General features: G+C 41.8%; 1 protein-coding gene across 2 annotated transcripts; it reads right to left on the bottom strand.

Annotated features, from left to right (window-relative positions):
• Window positions 1–89: 89 nt before the first annotated feature.
• On the bottom strand, window positions 90–26,233 carry PRPF3 (pre-mRNA processing factor 3). 2 transcript variants are annotated; one of them, XM_067472368.1, is made up of 16 exons: window positions 26,111–26,233; window positions 21,679–21,848; window positions 19,297–19,427; window positions 16,939–17,085; window positions 16,745–16,828; window positions 16,238–16,461; window positions 13,585–13,897; window positions 10,005–10,171; window positions 8,504–8,586; window positions 8,187–8,330; window positions 7,981–8,080; window positions 6,095–6,208; window positions 2,567–2,685; window positions 2,396–2,479; window positions 1,100–1,161; window positions 90–705 (listed from the first exon to the last, which is right to left on the bottom strand). In XM_067472368.1, exons 2-16 carry the CDS (start codon window positions 21,821–21,823, stop codon window positions 559–561), a joined length of 2,064 nt encoding a protein of 687 aa, XP_067328469.1. In that variant the 5' UTR covers window positions 21,824–21,848; window positions 26,111–26,233; the 3' UTR covers window positions 90–558. The 2 variants fall into 2 exon arrangements, with proteins under 2 accessions (XP_067328469.1, XP_067328470.1); XM_067472369.1 differs by having other exon boundaries at window positions 13,585–13,891.
• Window positions 26,234–26,515: the final 282 nt, after the last annotated feature.

Genomic DNA, 26,515 nt, shown 5'->3' with positions numbered 1-26,515 from the left:
TAGTTTCTGACATTGCTATAGTATATGTTCTCAGTCTCCTTAATGCCAAGGAGGAAGCATTTTTTTCCCAAGAAAAGACAGCCACATGGTTTACTTTTTAAAATCTTTTTACCCAAAAAAACAACAACAACCCCAAAGTTTGTTATGTAATGATAGGATATGGGCTAAATCCCCAGTTCCTACTCTTTGCATTGAAAGATGACATTCCAAGAACTGCCCCAGAGCACTTAACTGTCCAACAAAGCTACTGGAAAAGAAAAGAAAAAAAGGAATGGGGGGGGGAAAGCAAATATAGGATCTGCATATCTTCAAAAATAGGTTCAGGAAGAAGAGATGACCAATCGATTCTCGTTGGCTGTTTCCTCCAACAACAAAGCCCTACTTCCAATGGGATTCCTTTTAAAAAATATTTCTTTTTAATGAGGAACTCAAGAAGGAAGTGTGGAAAGAGGAAGAACGCGGTGGGATGAACTCCAAGTCCCATGTTTCAGCTGAGTTCCCGAGGCTCGAAAGCAAAGGAGCTGAAAAGGTGGAAGGTTGGTGTCAAGGGCCCCCTTTTTAGTCCGTGGATTCCAGCACCGACTCGCTGAGCGCCAGGTCCCAGTAGTGCTCGGCCCCGTGTTTCTTAAAGTGCTCCCGTGCCATGTTTTCGGTGGGGCACTGCTTGAACTTCATCTCCCCAAAGCTGCGCTCCTTGGCTGTGCCCTGGGGAAAAAAGGACAGAGAATGGGGCGTTAATGGGAAACGGAATGCTTTCATGGGTGTTTACCTGAAGATCAGTTCAGGCAACACTGCGTTAGAGTGAGAATCTAAGCCTGAGCTCTCTTGTCCTTGGTTCAAGCCAAGCCTTGGTTTTGGATTTTAATATCCTGGAAGTTTTCTATGTTCCTGTTCAAGTTTTTACTAGTTATACCTTCTTGCTTGTGGATTTATGTTATACCCATGATTTCTAGCCATAGACTTTGTCACCTCTGGAATTTTATGAGGAGTGGCTTAGGGAGATGCAGATGTTTAGTTTGGAGAAAAAAGGGCTGAAAGAAGGGGACATGGAAGACATCTTGAAATATTTGAGAGGTTGCCGCATTGATATCCAACTCACCTCCCAAACCAGGGAACATTTATTTGTCTTCTTTACGGCCTCCTCATCAGACTCCTCGTCATCTAAAGAAAGAATACATTACAAGTGTGAGATTGTGGAGTTGACAATTCATGATTTGTCTGACATGCTAATTTTTATTGAGTCATAAAAAATACTTTATACAAATCACAACAAAACATACAATAAATCCGTTAATGATTTATTGTTGTTTACTAACATTCACACAAACATACAATAAATCAGTTAGTGATTTATTGTTGTTTACTAACAATAAATCATTAACTGATTTATTATTTAACTGATGTTTACTCACATTCACACAAAACATACAATCAATCCATTAGTGATTTATTGTTGTTTACTAAGAATAAACCATTAACGGCTTTATTATTTAACTGATGTTTGCTAACATTCACACAAACATACAATAAATCTGTTAATTTTTTATTGTTGTTTACTAACAATAAATCATTAACTGATTTATTATTTAACTGATGTTTACTAACACTCACAAATTCAGGATTTGTTTGACATGCTAATTTTTATTGATTCATAATGAATACTTCATACAATTCACAACAAAACATACAATAAATCCGTTAGTGATTTATTGTTGTTTACTAACAATAAATCATTAACTGATTTATTATTTAACTGTTTACTAACATTCACACAAACATACAATAAATCAGTTAATGATTTAGTGTTGTTTACTAACAATAAATCATTAACTGATTTATTATTTAACTGATGTTTACTAACATTCACACAAACATACAATAAATCCATTAAGGATCCATTGTTGTTTACTAACAATAAATCATTAACTGATTTATTATTTTGCCGATGTTTACTAACATTCACACAAACATACAATCAATCAGTTAATGATTTTAAATATTTATTATTATTATTATTATTATTATTATTTTATTTATTAATAATTTTATTTTTATTATTGTTGTTGTTGATTGTAATTCTCCTGTTTTTGAGTGTTGTTCTTTACTGGTAGCCAGAGTAGAGTATTAAAAATCTCAGGCAGGAAGAAGACAGGCTTTGAAGCTTCAAGACCACTCAAGGTGGCCAGTGGCACCATTCACACTTGCCTTAAACAGACAAGAGTTCTTTCTCTGGACATCATTCCACAAATATATCAACCCCACTTGCCTCGTTTCCAACAGACCTCACAACCTCTGAGGATGCCTGACATACATGCCCAGCTCTTTAAGCCGCTCCTCATAGGGCTTGTTCTCCAGACCCTTACGGATTTCGACGCAGGGCCCATTGCATCCTTACCATCTCCTTTTGTAGCTGACGTCTGTTCGTCCCACTTGATCCGATGCAGCATGAGCCGTTTGAACTTCTTCTGTGCCTTAGGGCCTGCGAGAGAGCACAAAAAGAGGGGTTTTGCATCTCGGTCCCAGAAGTGAGACCTATAAAGCCTCAGGCCAAGCCCCACCATCTCACCTCCTTCCACCACCACCACGTTGACGTCTTTGTGCAATACCACAACCCCGGTGAAGTAGAGCTGGCCAGCGTTGGCTTCGATTTTGAATTTCTTGGCTGGGTTGCTGAGGTTTCGAACTCTGCGGCGAAGAGGAAGAGAGTGAGGAAGGCATTGCAGTGAAAACATTTGCAGAAAAGAGGGCACGGATGTCAGGGTTGTGGAGTCAGAATCACTTTTGAGAGTTGGCAGAAATGCACAGATCCACCCAATTGTAATAATAATACTAATAATAGTAGCAATAGTAGTAGTAATATGTTACAACATGTCTTGTGTTCACTGTATTTTGATCTTTCCGGTGTCAAACAGGGATGTGTTTTTGCCCCAACCTTATTTTCCATCTTCATCGCTATCATACTTCATCTTGTTGATGGGAAGCTTCTATCATCTATCAGACAGATGGCAAGCTATTTACCTTCAGCAGACTGGAAGCCAAAACCAAGCTCACAACAACCGTTATAGAACTTCAGTATGCAGATGATAACGTAGTATGTGCGCATTCAGAAGATCTATAAGCCACTCTAAATACTTTTGCAGAAGCATATGAGAAGCTCGGCCTCTCATTGAACTTCAAGAAAAACAAATTGATTGTTAATAATTACAATTATTATTATTTTATATTATTATAATTGCTGTGTTAACAATATAATATAATATAATAACATATTGTATATACATATAATATTGAAAATATTATAATGTAATACAATGTAATAATACGATAGGTAAAGGTCAAAGTTTTCCCCTGACATTAAGTCCAGTTGTGTCTGACTTTGGGGTATGGTACTCATCTCCAATTCTAAGACAAAGAGTTGGCATTGTCCATAGACACCGCCAGGGTCATGTGGCCAGCATGACTGCATGAAAGCGCTGTTATCTTCCCACTATTAATCTACCCACATTTGCATGTTTTCGAAGTGCTAGGTTGGCAGAACCTGGGGCTGACAGCGGAAGCTCACACCGCTCCCTGGATTCGAACCTGCAACCTTTCGGTCAGTCAACAAGCTCAGCAGCTTAGCGCTTTAACCCACTGCACCACCGGGGGCTCCAAATATGATAGTATAATTATATATTTTATATTATATGTAATATTACTAATAATATTACAGTATAATGGTATAGAGCTCTGCGAGTGCAGCATTTTTCTGAATGAGTGTTGGGGGACCAAGACATCCGTAGGGAGATCAAGGGGCTTGCTTATAAAGCTATTGTCTTCCCAACCCTGCTGTATGCCTGCGAAACGTGGATTGTCTACTGACGTCAACATTGACACTGAAATACAACATCGCCTGAGATCTGCGAGCGCAGCATTTTTCCAAATGAAGCAGAGAGTGTTTGAGGACCGGGACATCCGTAGGGAGACCAAGGTGCTTGTCTATAAAGCTATTGTCCTCCCAACCCTGCTCTATGCCTGCGAGACGTGGACAGTCTACAGACGTCACATGCAACTCCTAGAACGATTCCATCAGCACTGCCTCTGGAAAATCCTGCAAATCTCTTGGGCAGACAAGCGGACATATGTCAGCGTGCTGGAAGAAGCAAAGACCACCAGCATTGAAATGATGGTTCTCTGCCATCAACTCCACTGGACCAGCCACGTTGTCCAGATGCCCGACCACCGTCTCCCAAAGCGGTTGCTCTACTCCAAACTCAAGAACAGAAAACGTAATTTTGGAGGACAGGAAAAGAGATTGAAAGATGGGCTCAAAGCCAACCTTAAAATCACTGGCATAGACACTGAGAACTGGGAAGCCCTGGCCCTTGAGCGCTCCAGTTGGAGGTCAGCTGTGACCAGCAGTGCTGCAGAATTTGAAAAGGCATGAATGGAGGGCGAAAGAGGGAAACTTGTCAAGAGGAAGGCGTGTCAAGCCAACCCTGACCAGGACCGCCTTCCACCTGGAAACCGATGTCCTCACTGCAGAACATGTGGGTCACATGTAGGGCTCCACAGTCACCTACGGACCCGCCACCGGACACTACACTTGGAGGACCATCATCCTTGGACTACGAGGGATCGCCTAAGTAAGTAAGTACAATATAGTAGTATATAATACTAATATTGTGCTATGCTAATAATATACCATGTATACTCGAGTGTAAGCCTAGTTTTTCAGTCCTTTTTTTAGGTTGAAAAAGTTTCCCCCGGCTTATACTTGAGTCAATGTTATTTATTATTTTACTTTGTTGTTGTTATTATTAATACATTTATTATTTTATTATTGTTGTCATTATTACATTTATTTTACTCTATTATTGTTATTGTTACATTTATTATTTTACTGTATTGTTATTATTACATTTATTATTTTACTCTATTATTACTATTATTACATTCCATTATTTCACTCTGTAATTATTATTATTTTACTCTATTTATTGTTATTGGAGGACATGTAAGCATATTCCCTTTGATAAAGGTTAGAATAATGATTTAATCAGAGTTGGACAGTCTTATCTTGAATTACAGTTTTATGTAAATATTCAAAAACATTTAACCCAACGATGCCTAAATTAATATAATTTTATTGGTATCTATTTTTATTTTGAAATTTACCAGTAGCTGCTTGGCTTATACTCGAGTCAATACACTTTCCCAGTTTTTTGTGGTAAAATTAGGTGCCTTGGCTTATATTCGGGTCGGCTTATACTCAGAGTATATACGGTATTGTGTTTACATATTTCTTGTAAGCCGCTCTGAGTCCCCTTCAGGGTGAGAAGGGCGGCATATAAATGTTGTAAATAAATAAATACATTAGGTTCTTGTGGGTTTTTTCGGGCTATAGAGCCATGTTCTAGAGGCATTCTCTCCTGACGTTTCGCCTGCATCTATGGCAAGCATCCTCAGAGGTAGTGAGGTCTGTTGGAACTAGGAAAATGGGTTTATATATCTGTGGAATGACCAGGGTGGGACAAAGAGCAATTCCACAGATATATAAACCTACTGTCCTAATTCCAACAGACCTCACTACCTCTGAGGATGCTTGCCATAGATGCAGGCGAAACGTCAGGATAAATGCCTCTAGAACATGGCACTATAGCCTGAAAAAACCCACAAGAACCTAGTGATTCCAGCCATGAAAGCCTTCGACCATACAATAAATACATTACTCTCGTTGTTGTATTTCATATTCTCCAACTAAGCAACCTGATAATTCATAGGATGGGAGTGAACTGTTTTGTGTAACAATTTCATTACAGTAATGATGTTATTCCTAGCCACAGGTTCGCTTCCTGGATCAGCTGCGGATATGACAAAATGACCAGGCCTAGTCTGATTAAATGGTAGCACTGTGAACTCGCACATTTCACATCAGAGCCGTTCAGGGATTTGGAGTCAGACAATCCCTAATAGCTGGAAATGGCAGAGCCGGAGAGTCCGCTATGTTTTCAGTTTATGAAGGTAGCAAAAAAGAGAGGCGTTGGAGGCGTCCTGATTCCACATCCCTGGTTCAGATGCCCCAGGCTTTGAGGATAGGGGGGGAGCCACTCACCTATACACTGCTATATGAACCCCCTGGGAAATATCTTCTTTAAGCTTTTTCACCTTTTTCGCTTTCCTCTGTTCCACCGTGAGCTTCCGGGCGGCATTGGCTTCTTCGTGAGCTCTGAGGGAGACAAGCGACACACGTGTAAGGAACGGCAGGTTTGACTTTGTATTTGCATTTATTTATTTATTGGTGTTTGTTTATTTATTTACAGTATTTATATTCTCACCCCGCAGGGGACTCAGTGCGGATCACAATGTACATATATATGGCAAACATTCAATGCCATAGACACACAACATATAATAATACAATATGATATATTATATCTACATATAATATTTATAATATTATAATGTTATTACTACTTTTAATTAATACTATTAATAATAATATATTGTAGTTATATATTTATATTACATGTAATATTGCTAATAATGTTACAATATAGTTATAATATTGTATTACATTATAATATTATAAATATTTATGTATGTACAATTTATTATATTATATTATATTATATTATATTATATTATATTATATTATATTAGCCGTCCCCTGCCACACGTTGCTGTGGCCCAGTCTGTGTATAGATGTTTTGTTTGGGTATATATGTGTGTGTTTGTGTATTTGTGTTTACATATGTGGTTTTGCGCATGCATTGTAATGTATTTTTTGGTTTTTGGCTTTTAAAGTCCCTTCCGCTGTGTTTTTCAGTGTTTTATGAGCAATGGTCACTCGTTGGCCTGATTGGTGTCAATTCGTCCAGTGGTTTTTTAATGATGTCAATCCCATAAACAAACATTACATTTTTATTTATATAAGGTATTATATTATTAGTAAAGCACAGGAGACAAGATGGGCACATATATACACACACAAAACACATATACACAGACTGGGCCACAGCAACGTGTGGCAGGGGACGGCTAGTCAGAAATATATGTTTTCTGATAGTCTTTGGTGACCCCTCTGAAACCCCCTTGTGACCCCAAGGGGTCACGATCCCCAGATTGAGAAACATTGCCATAGAGCAGTGGTTCTCAACCTTGCTAATGCTGTGACCCCTTAATGCAGTTCCCTATGTTGTGGGGACCCCCAACTATAATACTGTTTTCGTTGCTACTTGATACCTGTCAGTATACTACTGTTATAAATCATAATGTAAATATCCGATACGCAGGATGGATTTTCATTCACTGGACTAAATTGAGCACAAATACCCAATATGCCCAAATGTAAAAGCTTGTGGGGTTGGGGAGAGGACTGATATTGTAATTTGGGAGTTGTAGTTGCTGGGATTTATAGTTCACTTATAAACAAAGAGCATTCTGAACTTCACCAGCACTGGATTTAAACTGAACTTGGCACACAGAACTCCCATGACTAACAGAAAACACTGGAAGGGTTTGGTGGGCATTGACCTCGAGTTTGGAAGTTGTAGTTCACCTATATCCAGAGGAGTGCTCTGGATTCATGCAATGATGGATCTGGACCAAACTTGGCAGGAATACTCAATATGCCCAAATGTGAACACTGATGGAGTCTTGGGAAAATAGATCTTGACATTTGGGAGTTGTATTTCTTGGGATTTATAGTTCACCTACAATCAAAGAGCATTCTGAACTCAACCAACAATAGAATTGGGTCAAACTTCTCACCCAGAATCCCACTGACCAGCACAAAAAATATGTTTTCTGATGGTCTTTGGCGACCCCTTTGACACCCCCTCACGACCCCCTCAGGGGTCCCGACGCCCAGGTTGAGAAACATTGCCATAGAGTATGAAACATGATACGAGAGATGCTTTTACAAACAAATAAACAGAGTACCAAGAAGTAGAAGATCGGGGAGAGAATATGGTACACAATTATGACCCCTGTCCTTACTTTTGCCTCTTTGCCATCTGCGCTCGAACGTGGGCCTCGACTTTGGTTGGGTCCTGAACAGCCTCCGTCCCCAGAACTCGCATCAGGTTTGAGATCCGTACTGCGGAGGGAGGAAAAGGGCAGTTGTCAACATCCAAGTATGTTGAGCCGCCACCCAAAGACCATCCCGGCTCTGAGGATGTTGTTGGGTTTATTGTTTCTTTAACCTTTTGGTTCTGGAGGGGGCATGAGGCCCAGCCGCACTTTCTCCTGCAACTCCTTCTGGGCTTCCCGGCGGGTCTGGCGCCGCAGCTTCTTCTGCTCCTTTTTGGTGAGATAGACCCCCAGCGTCACTGGTGTGTCGCTGTCCACTTTGAGGAAGAGAAGAGGAAAAGGCAAGAACTCGTGAATCACGGAACCTTAGAACTGGAAGAGACCCCCAAGGGCCACCCAGTCCAACCCCTTTCTGGATTTCAATAACAGGAAAGGAGCTTCTGCTGCGACCACTGTTTGCCACACGGTCCATCACAGGACCCGTTCTTACCTGGCGGATTTAACTGAGCCGGATGCTCCACCAGGTTCGTGATGCCATGGTAGTCCTCCCTTTGAAGGACATCAGCCACTTTCCTAAAACATTTTTTTAAAAAGGAGAGGTTAGAAGTTTGCAAGGACGTCAGTGGGCGCTTCCCTTCTTCCTTCCCAATCCTCCTCTCTATTTCTCTCCCACTTTCAGAAGTCTCCTGAAACGGCAGACAAAATGCTCCTATTGTTATGTTATGTTATATAAAAAAACTACCCTATATACCCAAGTTTTCCAGCCCTTTTTTAGGCTGAAAAAGCCCCCCTTGGCTTATAATAAAGTGCATTATATTACTTGACGATTATTATTTACATTTATTATTTTACTATATTTATTATTATTGCATATGTTATTTTACTCTATTTATTATTGTTATTATTTACATTTATTATTTTACTCTATTTATTATTGTTATTATTACATTTATTATGTACTGTAATAATAACGACAATAATAAACATCAATAATAATATAATATACTGCAATAACAAAATAATAAACGACAACAGTAATGTAATATACTGCAGTAACAAAAATAATAAATGACAATAATAATGTAATATACTGCAGTAACAAAAATAATAAACGACAATAATAAACTTCAATAATAATATAATATACTGCAATAACAAAATAATAAATGACAATAATAATGTAATATACTGCAATAACAAAATAATAAATGACAATAATAATGTAATATACTGCAGTAACAAAAATAATAAATGACAATAATAAACTTCAATAATAATATAATATACTGCAATAATAACAAAAATAATAGACGACAATAATAAACATCAATAATATAATATACTGCAATAATAACAAAAATAATAAACATCAATAATAATGTAATATACTGCAATAATAACAAAAATAATAAACGACAATAGTAAACACCAGTAATAATATAATACACTACAGTAAAAACAAAAATAATAAACAACAATAATGAACATCAATAATAATGTAATATACTGCAATAACAAAAATAATAAACGCCAATAATAAACACCAATAATATAATATACTGCAATAATAACAAAAATAATAAACGCCAATAATAAACATCAATAATAATATATTATTATTATTATTATTATCATAAACATAAACATAAACATAAAAATAAAACATACATGAGATAATATTCCCTTCTATTCCCCCCTCCCAACACTGACACTACAGGTTATAGTGAGTGCCACATCCCAGGGTTCCTTTCTCTCTGCATTGGTGTGGAATTTTCATGACCACACCCACTGCCTCTCCCTTAACCCTTTCCTATGGCACACAGCAAACAGAGGACTGACACAACATGATGGAAGCTGTAGTTACAGTTTCTCAAGTTGCTCCTGACACAAGAAAATATTTTATTATTGTTATTATTACATTTACATTATTTTAGCTCAGGCGTTTACACAGTGTTCTCCCCTGGAAACCCAAAGGGCGAGGAGGAACTTACACGTCGATGCCGTTGGGGATGATATAGGAATCCCACCATTCCACGTCAGGGGTGTCGCCTTCCTTCAGCTCCTTTTTGGGCGTGATCAGGGCCAATTTGGTCGAGGTGTGGATCCCCGTCTTCTTGGCGGCTTGGGAGATCTCGGCCTGGAGTTTCTCCAGCTGGGCCTAACGGGAGCAGAAGCCTTTTTAAAGGGATGCAAATGAGGAGGATAGATATGCATTGTTTCTGTTTATTTAAATGCTCCACCCAGCCCTTCTCTTCCCATTGGCTTGGTCACCTGTGAGGAATGGGAACTGCCTCCAGGTATCGGAGGAGGGTTTTGTCAGAAATATTAAAAATTAACTAGGTATTTTTAATTACAAAAAATGTGAGTCAGCCACTCAGAGTTAAATGGATGTAATGACTAAGAAAAAGCTGCAGTTCAATATAAGCGGGTGTGCCTGTAGCGTAGTAGGCCTCAGTGTTCGTTTGCCTCAGTGTGAGAGAGGCCTCAGTCCGAGAAAAGCCTCAGTGTGAGGTAGGTCTCAATGTTAGTAGGCCTCTGTATGAGAAGGCCTCATGTGAGATGGTTAAATGGATGCAAAGACTCAGAAAAAGCTGCAGTTCAATATAAACAAGTGTGCCTGTAGCGTAGTAGGCCTCAGTGTTCGTTTGCCTCAGTGTGAGACAGGCCTCTGTCCAAGAAAAGCCTCAGTGTGAAGTAGGTCTCAATGTTAGTAGGCCCCTGTATGAGAAGGCCTCATGTGAGATGGTTAACTGGATGCAAAGACTCAGAAAAAGCTGCAGTTCAATATAAACAGGTGTGCCTGTAGCTTAATAGGCCTCAGGGTGAGAGACCTCAGTCTGAGAGAGCTCTCAGTGTAAGAAGGCATCAGTAGGAGAAGGCCTCATGTGAGTGGGTTAAATGGATGCAAAGACTCAGAAAAAGCTGCAGTTCAATATAAGCGGGTGTGCCTGTAGCGTAGTAGGCCTCAGTGTTAGTTTGCCTCAGTGTGAGAGAGGCCTCAGTCCGAGAAAAGCCTCAGTGTGAGGTAGGTCTCAGTGTTAGTAGGCCTCTGTATGAGAAGGCCTCATGTGAGATGGTTAACTGGATGCAAAGACTCAGAAAAAGCTGCAGTTCAATATAAACAGGTGTGCCTGTAGCTTAATAGGCCTCAGGGTGAGAGAGACCTCAGTCTGAGAGAGCCCGCAGTGTGAGAAGGCCTCATGTGAGTGGGTTAAATGGATGTAAAGATTCAGAAAAGCTACAGTTCAATATAAGCAGGTATGCCTGTAGCTTAATAGACCTCAATGTTAGTTTTTCCTCAAGGTGAGAGAGGCCTCAGTCTGAGAGAGCCTCATGTGAGTGGGTTAAATGGATGCAATGACTCAGAAAAAAGCTACAGTTCTATGTAAGCAGGTGTGCCTGTAGCTTAGTAAGACTCAGTGTTCGTTTGCCTCAGGGTGAGAGAGGCCTCAGTCTGAGAGAGAGCTCAGTGTGAGAAGGCCTCAGTGTTAGTAGGCCTCTGTATGAGAAGGTCTCATGTGAGTGGGTTAAATTGATGCAAAGCTACATAAAAGCTACAGTTCAATATAAACAGGTGTGCCTGTAGCTTAATAAACCTCAGTGTTAGTTTGCCTCAGGGTGAGAGAGGCCTCCATCTGATAGAGCCCTCAGTGTGAGAAGGCCTCATGTGCGAGAGTTAAATGGATGCAAAGACTCAGAAAAAGGTGCAGTTCTATATAAGCAGGTGTGCCTGTAGCTTAGCAGGCCTCGGTTAGTTTGCATCAAGGTGAGAGAAGCCTCAGTCTGAGAGAGCTTTCAGTGTGAGAATGCCTCAGTGGGAGAAAGGCCTCAATGTGAGGTAGGCCTCAGTATGAGAAGGCCTCATGTGAGTGGGTTAAATTGATGCAAAGCTACAGAAAAGCTACAGTTCAATATAAGCAGGTGTGCCTGTAGCTTAATAGTTTAGTTTGCCTCAGGGTGAGATAGGCCTCAGACTGAGAGAGCCCTCAGTGTGAGAAAGCCTCTGTATGAGAAGGCCTCATGTGAGAGGGTTAAATGGATGCAAAGACTCAGAAAAAGCTGCAGTTCAACATAAGCAGGTGTGCCTATAGCTTAGTAGGCCTCAGTGTTAGTTTGCCTCAGGGTGAGAGAGGCCTCAGACTGAGAGAGCCCTCAGTGTGAGAAAGCCTCTGTATGAGAAGGCCTCGTGTAAGAGGGTTAAATGGATGCAAAGACTCAGAAAAAGCTGCAGTTCAATATAAGTAGGTGTGCCTGTAGCTTAGTAGGCCTTAGTGTTAGTTTTCCTCAGGATGAGAGAGGCCTCAGTGTGAGGTAGGCCTCAGTATGAGAAGGCCTCAGTGTGAGGTAGGCCTCATGTGAGAGAATGCCTCAGTGTGAGAGAAGCTCCAGTATGAAGGCAGCTGTGTGTAAAGCCAATGTGTAAAAATCCTCTGTAATTCCAGTGCGAGAAGAGGCTCTGTGAGAGCAAGGCTGTTTATCTGCAGGAGAAAGAAGCCCAGCATGGAAGCTGTTCAAAGAAAGAAGGCTGAACTTTATTTGTATTATGGAATCCTTGTTATGGTAAATAGTGCAACCATATTATTTTACTACAAAGAAAAGCCTTCTATGGAAGAGATAACATTGGTCTCTGTGTTTTTTGTTTTTAATATCACTTTGGGCTACTGGTGTTGGGTCATGCCACTAACAAGTTACTCTGCTATACATTTATGGAGTGGATCTTTTGTCAATAAGCCCACTCGCCCAACAGATTTTACATATAATATTTTTGTTGTTCTTGCTTAAACATTCCTTAAGAAAACTGACTAGCACAACCTGGGGATCACAACCACACACAGTTACGGCATCTGCCCTTGTGATTTGCTACTCCGCTGCTGAATACGCATGCCCAGTGCGGAATACATCTCACCATGTTAACAGAGTGGATGTGGCTCTTAATGAGACATGCCGCATTAATACAAGATGTCTACGGCCAACAATGCACAGGATGTCTATGCCCAACTCCTAACATCCATCAAGAAGTAACAGCCAGTGGATCTTTGTTAATAAGCCCACTCACCCAACAGATTTTACATTCTACCTATAATATTTTTGTTATTCTTGCTTAAACGTTCAATACGAAAACTGACTGGCACAACCTGGGGGTCACAACCAGACACAGTTACGGCATCTGCCCTTGTGATTTGCTACTCTGCTGCTGAATATGCATGCCCAATGTGGAATACATCTCACCATGTTAAAACAGAGGATGTGGCTCTTAATGAGACATGCCGCATTATCACAGAATGTCTACGCCCAACAATGCACAGGATGTCTACGCCCAACACCTGACATCCATCAAGTAGCAGCAGCCAGTAATGAAAGAACCAAAGCATGGACATCTCTGGCCCATCCTCTGTTTGGATATCAGCCAACATGCCAATGTCTTAGATCAAGAAATAGCTTCCTAACATCAACAGAGATACTTGCAGGAGCAGCTCAGCAAGCAAGAGTCCAAAAGTGGCAGGCGAAAACCCTCTCAATCATTCCCTTTTGGGCTAGAGAGGTTCCCTCCTTTCCCAAAGCCGCCCGTACCTTGGTTCGCAACCTCTGTGCGATTTTTTCAAATTTGCCCTTGTCATGGAACTTGAAGGTCCGCTTTGGCCGCTGAGCTGGGGTGATGGAGACGCGGGAGTCGAAGTAGGTGTTGGACTCCATGTCCTCGGAGGGCTTCTCCTTGAGCTGCTGCTTGAACTGCTCCCGCTTGACGGCCCGGATGTTGGCCTTGAGGGTGGGCATGCGGTGCGTCAGCTCGATCTCCTTCCCGCTGGCGTCAACGGTGCGCCCTTGCTCATCCAAGATGAGCGGCGTCGGTTTGGTCTGGTCCTTCAGCTCCACTTTCCTGGGCCAAGACGTCCCCAAAAACACAAATGCTGGTCACAACGCAGTTCTCGTGATGCTAGGACTGCTCGAACTCCCTGATATATAGTCTACTCTCCCTGGAATATTGCCTAGGGCAGCGGTTCCCAAACTTTGGAATTTCTCATCTCTTGTACAGTTTTTGAGACGAAGGACATTTGGGATACTGGGATTTTATTCATAAAATCTCAAGAGAAGGCGTTAAGGAAGTCGGGAAATGTATTTCAATTAGTGTCAGCCATAAAAGGATCCAGAATACTGTATATACTCGAGTATAAGCCTAGTTTTTCAGCCCCCTTTTTAGGCTGAAAAACCTCCCTTCGGCATATACAGGAGTCAAAGATATTTATTACTTTTCTGTTATTAGCATTATTTTATTACATTTATTTTACACTATTTATTATTATTATTACATTTATAGTATTTTACCCTATTATTATTACATTTATTATTACATGTTCAACATCTACACAAATGACCAGCCACTGCCAGAAGGGACAGAGAGTTTCATCTATGCTGACGATCGTGCCATCACCGCTCAAGCAGGGAGCTTTGAGGTGGTAGAACAGAAGCTTTCCGAAGCTCTAGGTGCTCTTACTGCCTATTCCAGGGAAAACCAGCTGATCCCTAATCCATCTAAAACACAGAAATGTGCTTTTCATCTCAAGAACAGACCAGCATCCCGAGCTCTGAGGATGAACTGGGAAGGAATCCCACGGGAGCATTGAAGCGCACCCAAGTACCTGGGAGTCACTCTGGACCATGCTCTTACCTACAAGAAGCACTGCCTGAACATCAAGCAAAAAGTGGGTGCTAGAAACAATATTATATGAAAGCACAACCTGGGGATCACAACCAGACACAGTGAAGACATCTGCCCTTGCGCTGTGCTACTCTGCTGCTGAGTATGCATGCCCAGTGTGGAACACATCTCACCACACTAAAACAGTGGATGTGGCTCTGAATGAGACATGCCGCATTATCACGGGGTGTCTGCGCCCTACACCACTGGAGAAATTACACTGCTTAGCCGGTATCGCACCACCTGACATCCGCCGGGAAGTAGCAGCCAATAGTGAAAGGACCAAGGCAGAGACATCTCCAGCTCATCCCTTGTTTGGGTATCAGCCAGCACGTCAACGACTTAAATCAAGAAATAGTTTCCTAAGATCTACGGAGACACTCGCCAGAACACCTCAGCAAGCGAGAGTCCAAAACTGGCAGGCCCAAACCCAGAACCTCAATCAATGGCTGATACCAAATGAGAGACACACAGAAAACTGGGCAACTTGGAAGGCACTGAACAGACTGCGCTCGGGCACCACGAGATGCAGAGCCAACCTCAAGAAATGGGGCCACAAAGTGGAGTCCACGACATGCGAGTGTGGAGAAGAGCAAACCACTGACCACCTGCTGCAATGCAACTGAGCCCTGCTACATGCACAATGGAGGACCTTCTTGCGGCAACACCAGAGGAAAAGTAGTAATAATGATAAAGTAAATAGATGTCATAATAATAATAAAGAGAATAACTGTAATAATAGAGTAAAATAATAAATGTAATAACAATAAAAAGAATAGAATAAATGTAATGATAACAAAAATAGAGTAAAATAATAAATGTAATACAATAGTGTAAAATAATAAATGTAATAAAAATAATAGAGTAAAATAACAAATGTACTAACAATAAACAGAGTAAAATAATGTAAATGTAATAATAGAAAAAAAGAAATGTAATAAAATAATATTAATAGAGTAAAATAATGGAAAAGTAGTAATAACGATAGAGTCAATAGATGTCATAATAATAATAATAAAGAAAAAAATAATAAATATAATAATACAGTAAAATAATAAGTGTAATAAAAATAATCGAGTAAAATAATAAATGTAATAATAATAAAAAAGAATAGAATAACAAATGTAATAGTAACAAAAATAGAGTAAAATAATAAATGTAATAACAATAATAGAGTAAAATAATGTAAATGTAATAACAAAAGAGTAAAATAATAAATGTAATAAAATAATAATAGTAATAGTAATAATAACAACAAGAGAGTAAACTAATAAATAACCATGAGTCGAGGGAAGCTTTTTCAGCCTGAAAAAAAGGGCTAAAAAACTAGGCTTATACTCAAGTATATATGTAACATTGGCCCCAAAGTAATGAAAATGGTAGGAAACCCTCGTTGTGATTAGCCATTCCTGCAAAGGTGATCCATTTCTGCACAACGAATACATGCTCCAAGCAATTTCCTTGGCATTCAATTACAGAGAGACTTCCTCCCTCTCACCCCGAGTGGCAGCGTGTTTCGATACTCACGGCAGTGCGATCCCCATGGCGTGCAGGTTAGCCAAGCCAACCATGTTGGTGTTGCCAATGAGCCCCGGTTTCAAGGCCAGCTGGGCCTGGATCCGGGCCTGGAGTTCGGCCGCCTTCCGGGCTTTTTCGATGGCGTCGTTCATGAAGGTGGCCGCCTGTGAGGGCTGGATGGTGTTGCCGATGGGGAGGCGCTCGGGCTGCGTTGTTGTGGTCGGGGTCTTGGGCTGCGAGGACAGAAGGGCACAGGTTTACTTCTGTACTAGCGTCCTCTGGGAAGGCCTCCTATGCACTTGGGCAACAGATGGAGGAAAGAATGGGAAGATGCTGGCCGTGGAAAGGGAAGCATGGGGCAAATTGGGTTGAGGAGGAAAGAAAGAATAAATGATATGGAAGAGCCTTCCATGGTCTTCTGGGGGACTAATGCACCCCTGCCATGCATGCCTCCTATTTGTCATTTGCAGCTAGATCAAGTCTTGATCAGTCGTTGGGGTCTTTTGGAGGCCGTACCTGTGGTGGAGGCGGACTGATGAAACTCAGCTGTTTTTTCCTCTCTTCAATCTGCCGTGTTGCAGCTTCCATCATTTGCTTGATCTGGAGAAAAGAAAGGAGGTGAAAATATGGTTTGGTTTCTTTCTGGACTGAGGGCAGAACGTTACCTCTTTGCTGGATGCTGGGAGGTATAAAAGCGACTCAAAGCCCACCTGCAGCTTGGTCAGCATCCCTGGGCTTTCCGTTGGCGGGCCAGGGATCACTTCCGGCTCTTCTTCCACTTCTTCGAAGCGAGGGATGCGGCGTTTCTTGACCCCCGAGGACTCCTTTGAAATGTCGGGGTCCTCACCAAACACATCCTGCGGGAACAGGGACGTAAACAGGAACGTAAGGACAGTAAACACAAGGTGGACATCAATATATATATATTACTATATTGTACTATACCATTATATTGTAATATTACTAATAATATGACAATATAATGGTAGAGTACAATATATATACAATACCATAATAATATAAAATAATATATATAATATTATATAATATAATTTTTTGGTCGTGTCAGGAGCGACTTGAGAAACTGCAAGTTGCTTCTGTTGTGAGAGAATTGGCCGTCTGCAAGGACGTTGCCCAAAACATAGTAGCAACATAGTAAAATACATATAACATATGAGTACAAAAAACTATAAAGCAAAATCATGTGTGAATGGCTGGATGACCCTTTGTCAGGAGGGCTTTGATTATGTTTTTTTGCCCTGGTGAAGGGAGTTGGACTGGATGGCCTTAAGGCAGCATTTCTCAACCTGGGAAGTCAAGACCCCGGGTGGGGGGGGGGGGTCGCCAGGGGGGTGTCAGAAGGGTCACCAAAGACCACCAGAAAACACAGTATTTTCTGTTGGTCATGGGGGTTCTATGTGGGACGTTTGATCCAATTCCATCATTGGTGGGGTTTGGAATGCTCTTTGATTGTAGGTGAACTATACATTCTAGTAACTACAACTCCCAAATGTCAAGGTCTATTTCCTCCAAACTCCATCTGTGTTCATATTTGGGCATATTGAGAGCTTGTGCCAAGTTTGGTCCAGATCCGAAATTTTCCTTTTAAAAATTTCGAAATTTACAAAATTTTGTATAATTACGAATCGATTCGTTAATGGCAGACGCAATTGCGCAATATGCTAAAAAAACCTCCAAATGGGACAGGGGGAACTTCTGAAGCTTCCCTCTCCCTCTGTTGTTGACTGTTGGTGTGATAAAACAAACAACAACTATAAAACTTGCACCAGACATGTGAAAATAATTACCAAATAATTTCGAAATAATAACGAAATAATTACGAAATAAATTGAAAAAATTGTTTCGAATCTAATTTACTCCTCACACTATTCCTGCATGGCTCAATATTGGATTGTAAACTAATTTAAATACGAATTAATAACAAATTACGAAATTAACGAACGAAACCCATCCAAGCCTAGTCCACAGTGCTTTCTGGATGTAGTTGAACTACAACTCCCAAACTCAAGGTCAATGCCCACCAAACCCTTCTAGTATTTTCTGTTGGTCATGGGACTTCTGTGTGCCAAGTTTGGTTCAATTCCGTCATTGATGGAGTTCAGAATGCTCTTTGATTATAGGTGAACTATAAATCCCAGAAACTACATCTCCCAAAATGACAAAATCATAATTTTTTGAGTGATGGTCACTCCTTGTGTTGTGAGACATTTTGTTGCCAAATTTGGTGTGATTTCGTTCATTGGTTCTTTTGCTTTTAAGGTACTAATTATGCACAGAGCATTATATAGATAGATAGATAGATAGATAGATATTTATTTATTTATTTATTTGCTTTATTTCTATACCGCGTTTCTCAACCTATAATAGGTGACTCAATGCGGTTTACACAATATTAATTACCACAACAATAACAATTAAAACACAGCATACCCAATAACAAACACACAACCATTCATACAATGCCTCGATCGCAACCAAGATCCAGTCTCATATCCTTATACCGTTCCTATGTTCAGTTTACCGTCATTCTGTTTACAATTGCGCTGATTAGCCAAACGCTTGCTCAAAAAGCCAGATAGATAGATAGATAGATAGATAGATAGATAGATAGTGTGTGTGTATATATCCTGTAAGGCGCTCTGAGTTCCCTTTGGGGTGAGAAGGGCGGCATATAAATGTCGTAAATAAAAAAATATATAAATAGGTTCAAAAAAGTTACTTTTCCAAACCTAAGTTGTCAGGTTGTACCCAAGAGCCCAAGCAAAGAAGGCTATGAATAAAAATGGTCGCTTAAAGGAATCCTAAAGGCCAAACTGTGCTCATTCCAGTTGTTAAGATTTCTACAAGTTCACAACTCAGTGGATAAGAGGGAAATGGATACAGAAAGAGAATACACTGGTTTTTTTGGCCAACTTTCAGCAATCACTGCTCCAAGTCCTCCAAGGAAGAGGAAAACCAACCTCAATGTGTTTGCCATACATACACACATCCCTTTTGGCTCCCTTTGTAAACAAATATGTCCAAACATAACGAAAACGTGGACTCACTTTCAACTCTCTCTTCCGGTTCCGGTCGCTGTTGGATTTGGAGTGTCGGGAGCTTCGACCTTCCTCCACCGCTTCGAAGAGTTTGTCAACAAACCGCAAAGTGGAGTCATCCAGGAAAGGTTTGAGGTGATCTGAAGAAGACGACGGAGATGGTTAGAGAGAGATTCAAAGAGGAGGCATTCAAACATGAGGGAAGGTTGACTTTAAGCAGACTTTTGTGTGACGACCCACAAGGAGAAATCCATTTCAAGAAAGGCTGTGACGGTCTGGATGAGGGCGAGCAAATTGAAGTTGAATCCAGACAAGACAGAGGTCCTCCTGGTCAGTCGCAAGGCCAAACAGGGTATAGGGTCACAACCTGTGTTGGATGGGGTCACACTCCCTTGAAGGCCCAGGTTCGCAGCTTGGGGGTCGTCCTGGACTCATGCCAGGTTGCAGCGGTGGCCAGGGGAGCCTTCACATAATTAAAACTTGGCGTCAGTTGCGCCCATACCTTGGGAAGTCAGCCTTGGCCACAGTGGTCCACGCTCTCGTTACATCAAGGATAGGCTACTGCGACGCACTCTACATGGGGTTGCCTTTGAAGACTGCTCAGGGGAGCCTTCACATAATTAAAACTTCTACGTCAGTTGCGCCTGTACCTTGGGAATTCAGCCTTGGCCACGGTGGTCCACGCTCTCGTTACATCTAGGATAGACTACTGCAACACACTCTACATGGGGTTGCCTTTGAAGACTGCTCGGAAGCTTCAAATAGTCCAACGAGAGGCAGCCAGGTTAATAACTGGGGCGGCATACAGGGAGCACACAACTCCCATGTTACGCCAGCTCTACTGGCTGCCAGTTTGCTACCGGGCACAATTCAAAGTGCTGGCTTTGGCCTATCAAGCCCTAAACGACCTCAGCCCAAATTACCTGTCCGAACGCATCTCCCCCTATGAACCATCGCAGAGATTAAGATCCTCCGGGGAGGCCCTGCTTTCCGTTCCACCATTGTCACAGGCATGATTGGTGGGGACGAGAGACAGGGCCTTCTCAGTGATTGCTCCCCGGCTATGGAATTCCCTCCCTAGGGAGATCAGATCTGCTCCCTCCCTCTTGACAATTCGGAGGCAAGTTAAAACGTGGCTATTTGAGCAAGTGTTTACAAATCCCCCCCCCCCTTTATTTATTCATTATTACACTCATATTTGTTATAATTATTACATCTATATTTTCAGCTCAAGTGCTGGGTTGTTGTAGGTTTTTCGGGCTGCTTTTTGGGCATCCTCAGAGGAGACCTCACAACCTCTGAGGATTCCTGCCACACATGCAGTCGAAACGTCAGGAGAGAATGCTTCTAGGACATGGCCATACAGCCTGAAAAACCTACAACAACCCAGTGATTCCGGCAATGAAAGCCTTCGACAACACAACTCAAGTGCTAGTTTAGACATCATCTAAAGTTCTGAAATCTCCAAATATCTTCTATAACAAAACAGAGCACCCTCTTATCATCCGACGTAAAGACTAGTAGTCATATGAAAGCTGACTAGCACAACCTGGGGATCACAATCAGACACAGTGAAGACATCTGCCCCTGCGCTGTGCTACTCTGCTGCTGAGTATGCATGCCCAGTGTGGAACACATCTCACCACGCTAAAACAGTAGATGTGGCACTTATTGAGACATGCATTATCACGGGGTGTCTATGCCCTACACCGCTGGAGAAATTACACTGTTTAGCTGGTATCGCACCACCTGACATCCGCCGGGAAGTAGCAACCAAATGAAAGGACCAAGGCAGTGACACCTCCGGCTCATCCCTTGTTTGGGTATCAGCCAGCATGTCAACGACTTAAATCAAGAAATAGTTTCCTAAGATCTACAGAGACACTCACTGGAACACCTCAGCAAGCGAGAGTCCAAAAGTGGCAGGCTCAAATCCAAAACCTCAACCAATGGCTGATACCAAATGAGAGACTCCCCCCTGGGCACTCAGAAGACTGGGCGACTTGGAAGGCGCTGAACAGACTGCGCTCTGGCACCACGAGATGCAGAGCCAACCTCAAGAAATGGGGCCACAAAGTGGAATCCACAACATGCGAGTGTGGAGAAGAGTAAACTACAGACCACCTGCTGCAATGCACCCTGAGCCCTGCCACATGCACAATGGAGGACCTCCTTGCGGCAACACCAGAGGCACTCCAAGTGGCCAGATACTGGTCAAAGGACATCTAATCAACTACCAAGCTTGCAAACGTTGTGTTTTGTTTGTTTAAAAATGCAATACAACTATTTGGCTTGCTCCTGACATGATAAATAACCTCTCATCCTATCCAGTGAACAGGACACCATTTTAATACCCCAAAACCCTCCAAGAAATGCCATCATAAGACCTACCGGCAGCTTTCTTCTTATCCATCCCCTTCCCCACGCAGTTCAAGGCAGCCGTGACGACGGTGGGCTCCGAGAAGCCCAGGACCCGCTTCACTGTCTTTTCCACCCATGGCTTCAGTTCGTCCAGCTCCCTTTTGGAGAGCGCCATTGCGAGGAGGAGGGTCTCGTTGGGCCTGAAAGGAAAGATTGAAACTAGCATCAGTTTGGTCTGAACACCAGGTCACCCGGGGGGGGGGGGGGGGGGGGGCGGAGGTGATGGCATATTCTGAACACCAAGAAACCCCATAGAAGTAGTACAGTGTTCCCTCGCTACTTCGCGGTTCACTTTTAGCGGACTCGCTGTTTGGCTCTGGAGGCTCTGCCGGGGTCTGTAGAAGTCAGGGTTGCAGGCAGGTGACCTTGGGATGGGCCAAGAGGTGGGTAAGGCAGCGCGGGTAAGAAAATAACATAAAAAATATATACAATAATGTATAAATATTAAAATTAATGTGGCATCCCTATGTCGCAGATTTTCACTTATCGCGGGTGGTTCTGGAACGGAATCCCCGCGATAAATGAGGTAGTATTCTTTTCTTTTAGAGGGAAATCTAACTCCCATCATCCTCACTTCTCCTTGGGGGCAATGGGACCTGCATGCTATCCTCTCAGATAATAATAAACTAGTGAAAGAGATAGAGAGGCAGTGGGCCCATTATTATTATTATTATTATTATTATTATTATTATTATTATTATTATTATTATTTCTTGCTTTATCTCCCCCAAAGAGCTGATTGTGTTTAATTGCAGGCCAAAATCTTTAGGCACTGCACCTAGTTTATTATTATTATTATTATTATTATTATTATTATTATTATTTGAAACAGAACAAGATGAGTCCACAGCAGACAAGATCACTCTGCTGGCTGTTGTATTGAATCACACGTCAGACACTTCCCAAGGGTCTAGGACTGTGTCGGTGAATAATGCATGCAGATCCCAGTAAGGTGGCCTTTTGCAGCTGGCAGATGGTAATCTTGTCAGTGCCGATTGTGTTTAAGTGCAGGCCAAGGTCTTTAGGCACTGCACCCAGTGTGCCAATCACCACTGGGACCACCTTGGCTGGTTTGTGCCAGAGTCTTTGCAGTCCGACCTTTAAATCCTCATATCGTGTCAGCTTTTCCAGTTGTTTCTCTTCAATCCTGCTGTCACCTGGGATTGCAACATCGACAATCTATACTTTGTTTTTTTCCACTATTGTGAGGTCAGGAGTATTGTGCTCCAAAACCTTGTCCATCTGAATCAAGAAGTCACAGAGTAGCTTCTTCTTCTTCTCCTTCTTCTCCTTCTTCTTCTTCTTCTTCTTCTTCTTCTTCTTATTATTATTATTATTATTATTATTATTATTATATATTATTATTTTCTGATTTGATATTCTGGGTTATATGGCTGTGTGGAAGGGCCCTAAAACTTACACAGAACCATTGATAAGTAAAAAAGAGAGGCTGCATTCTTTACACCAACCATATCGGCCTGTGACCACTCATGTTGCCACCAAAAACTAAATGCAAATGCTCACAGTATAATAGTAGTAATAATAATAATTGTGACGTCAAGGAGTATTTTGCTCCAGAACTCTGTCAGTCTGAATTCGGAAGTCCCAGATGAGTTTGACGTGTTTGTTTAGTGTAACTTGTGATCCCACCAGTTCTTTGTCGCAGGCAGATGGTCTTTGTGGCACAAGTTCCAATTAATCATCTGAGCAATGGTGTTATGCCTCTGCTTGTAGTCTGTCTGCGCAATTTTCTTGCAGCAGCTCAGGATGAAATCTATTGTTTCATCGGCTTCCTTGCAGAGTCTACACTTGGGATCTGTTGTCGACTTTTCAATTCTGGCTTTGATGGCCTTGGTTTTAATGGCTTGTTCTTGGACTGCCAGAATCAGGCCCTCCTTTGTCTCCTTTTTCAGAGTCCCATTTCTGAGCCACAGCCATGTTTTTTCTTTGTCAATTTGGCTCTCAATTTTTCCCAGGTATTGTCCATGGAGAGCCTTCTTTGGTCAGTTTTCTCTTCTGCTCTGGATTGTGTTTTTACGGTATTCCCTCTTTGTCTTTTGCACTTGAAGCGGTTTACTACTCTTGACTTCCCTCAATGTTGGTTCTTGACTGCCTTTCCCATCATCTGCCAGGGCATGCTTCTCTTCTTCTACTGTTTGTTTCACTTGCAGAAGCCCACTCTCTGCCTCCTGATTTTCTGAGCAGGTCAAGTTTGTTGACATCACTATGCGGGTGTCATGAGGAGTGGATTGTCATCAGTTTCCTGGTTTTTCTGTCCAGATCATCCAGCTCTGCTTGTGTCCAGTTCACAATCCCAGCAGTGTATCTAATGACAGGGATGGCCCAGGGGTGAGAGCCTTGATCGTATTTCCGCCATTTAACTTGCTCTTCAAAATCTTTCTGACTCTTTGGATATATTCTTTGGTGGCCAACTTTTTCACATGCTCATGCCTGATATTGTCTAACTATAGTATCCCCAGATATTTATAGGCTTCGGGCTGATTGCACTTTATGGTTTGTCCGTTTGGCATCTCAATTATTATATTATTATTTGAAACACAAGAAGCCACTCTGCTGGCTGTTGTATTGGATCACACGTTGGACACTTCCCAAGTGTCTAGGACGGTGTGATGTATTATTATTATTATTATTATTATTATTACTACTACTACTAGACGGTGTGATGTATTATTATTATTATTATTATTATTATTATTATTACTAGAAACACAACAAGATGAGTCCACAACAGACACTCTGCTGGCTGTTGTATTGGATCACACGTCGGACACTTCCCAAGTGTCTACGACTGTGTGATGTATTATTATAATTTACTCATTTAGAGAATAAGGAGAAATTGCACATCTTCCTACAGAGTTCAGATTAAAACTCTATTTTAAAATTGACCCTGTTTACGCAAAAAGCACTGGCCATCCACGAGAAGATGGAAGCAGATAGAGGTGACCTTGCTGCCATCAACAAAATTCAAGCTTAAAAACTTAATATGGACATGCCACTAGTTTTACCTACCCGCGCCCCTGCCCAAACCCTACTTTAAGGAATTAATCAATTTTTAATCTTTTATTTTTTTTATCTTGTAGTTGCACAATCATTTAGGAGTGGGTTGACAGGCTAGTAGGCCGGGATGCCTTGTATTCATATATGGTTTTACTGTATGTATGGGCAAGTGTGTATGTTTTGTATGTTTTGATATGGTCAAAATTGACTAATCAATAAAGAATTATTGTTGTTATTATTATTATTATTATTATTAGAAACACAAGAAGATGAGTCCACAGCAGACACTCTGCTGGCTGTTGAATTGGATCACACGTCAGACACTTCCCAAGTGTCTAGGACTGTGTGATATATTATTATTATTATTATTATTAGAAACACAAGAAGATGAGTCCACAGCAGACACTCTGCTGGCTGTTGTATTGGATCACATGTCGGACACTTCCCAAGTGTCTACCACTGTGTGATGTATTATTAATATTATTATTATTATTATTATTATGTATTTATTGTTATTATTATTATTAGAAACACAAGAAGATGACTCCACAGCAGACACTCTGTTGGCTGCTGAATTGGATCACACGTCGGACACTTCCCAAGTGTCTAGGGCTGTGTGATGTATTATTATTATTATCATTTGAAACACAACATGAGTCCACAGCAGACACTCTGCTGGCTGTTGAACTGGATCACACATGTCGGACACTTCCCAAGTGTCTAGGACTATTTATTATTATTATTATTATTATTATTATTATATTTATTATTAGAAACACAACAAGATGAGTCCACAGCAGACACTCTGCTGGATGTTGAATTGGATCACACATGTCGGACACTTCCCAAGTATCTAGGACTATTTATTATTATTATTATTATATTTATTATTAGAAACACAACAAGATGAGTCCACAGTGGCTGTTGAATTGGATCAGACGTCGTACCCTTCCCAAGTGTCTAGGACTGTGTGATGTATTATTATTATTATTATTATTATTATTATTATTAGAAACACAACAAGATGAGTCCACAGCAGACACTCTGCTAGCTCTTGAATTGGATCACACGTCAAACACTTCCCAAGTGTCTAGGACTGTGTGATGTTATTATTATTGTGGGAGAAATGTCAGGAGAGAATGCTTCTGGAACGTGGCCCGGAAAACGCACAGCAACCCACTAATGGCACCTGGTTGTCTCCCACAAGAGAAGATTCTCCTCTAAAGGCGTTCTGAACCTGCCACTGCCAGGCAGGCCTCTCCATCCCCCCCTTAGGTGAGGGCCCGGCTCTGAGGGGCTCCTCAGGCCTTGCCCCTTTTCCCTCAGGAAGGAGCCGGGCCTTCCTCCCCCTGAGGCGCCTCCGCGGCCTCCCCGCCTGGCTCACCCGTCCTCGGAGTCTCCTTCCGCCTCCTTCCCGCCTCCTTCTCCTCTCCAGACCCGCTCCCTCGACGGCGCTGCGAGGTCGTCGCCCAGCGGAAGCGGAAGCTGCTTGCTGGAGGCGTACGTTTTCCCTACTCTCGCTCGGAGGCGGGACTTCCGCGGCCAGGAAAGCCCCGCCTCTTCCGCCGCAGCGGGGTCGCCATGGCGACGCGGCTCTGATTGGCTGGAGGCGCTCTCCTTTTCTTCCAATAGTTAAGCCTAGTCTGTATGTCAGGCCAAACTTGGGCCTTCCTCCCTCAAATCCTAATAGACTGTAAAGAATGGTGGGAGTTGAAGTCCAAAACACATGGAGAACACCTTCCCCTCCCTTCTTCCTTTCTTTCCTTTCTCTTCCCTTCGTTTTCTCTTT

The sequence above is a fragment of the Anolis sagrei genome, chromosome 12 (genome assembly GCF_037176765.1).
Source record: "Anolis sagrei isolate rAnoSag1 chromosome 12, rAnoSag1.mat, whole genome shotgun sequence".
Lineage (NCBI taxonomy): Eukaryota > Metazoa > Chordata > Lepidosauria > Squamata > Dactyloidae > Anolis > Anolis sagrei.
This window is presented reverse-complemented; position numbering and strand designations above follow the sequence as displayed.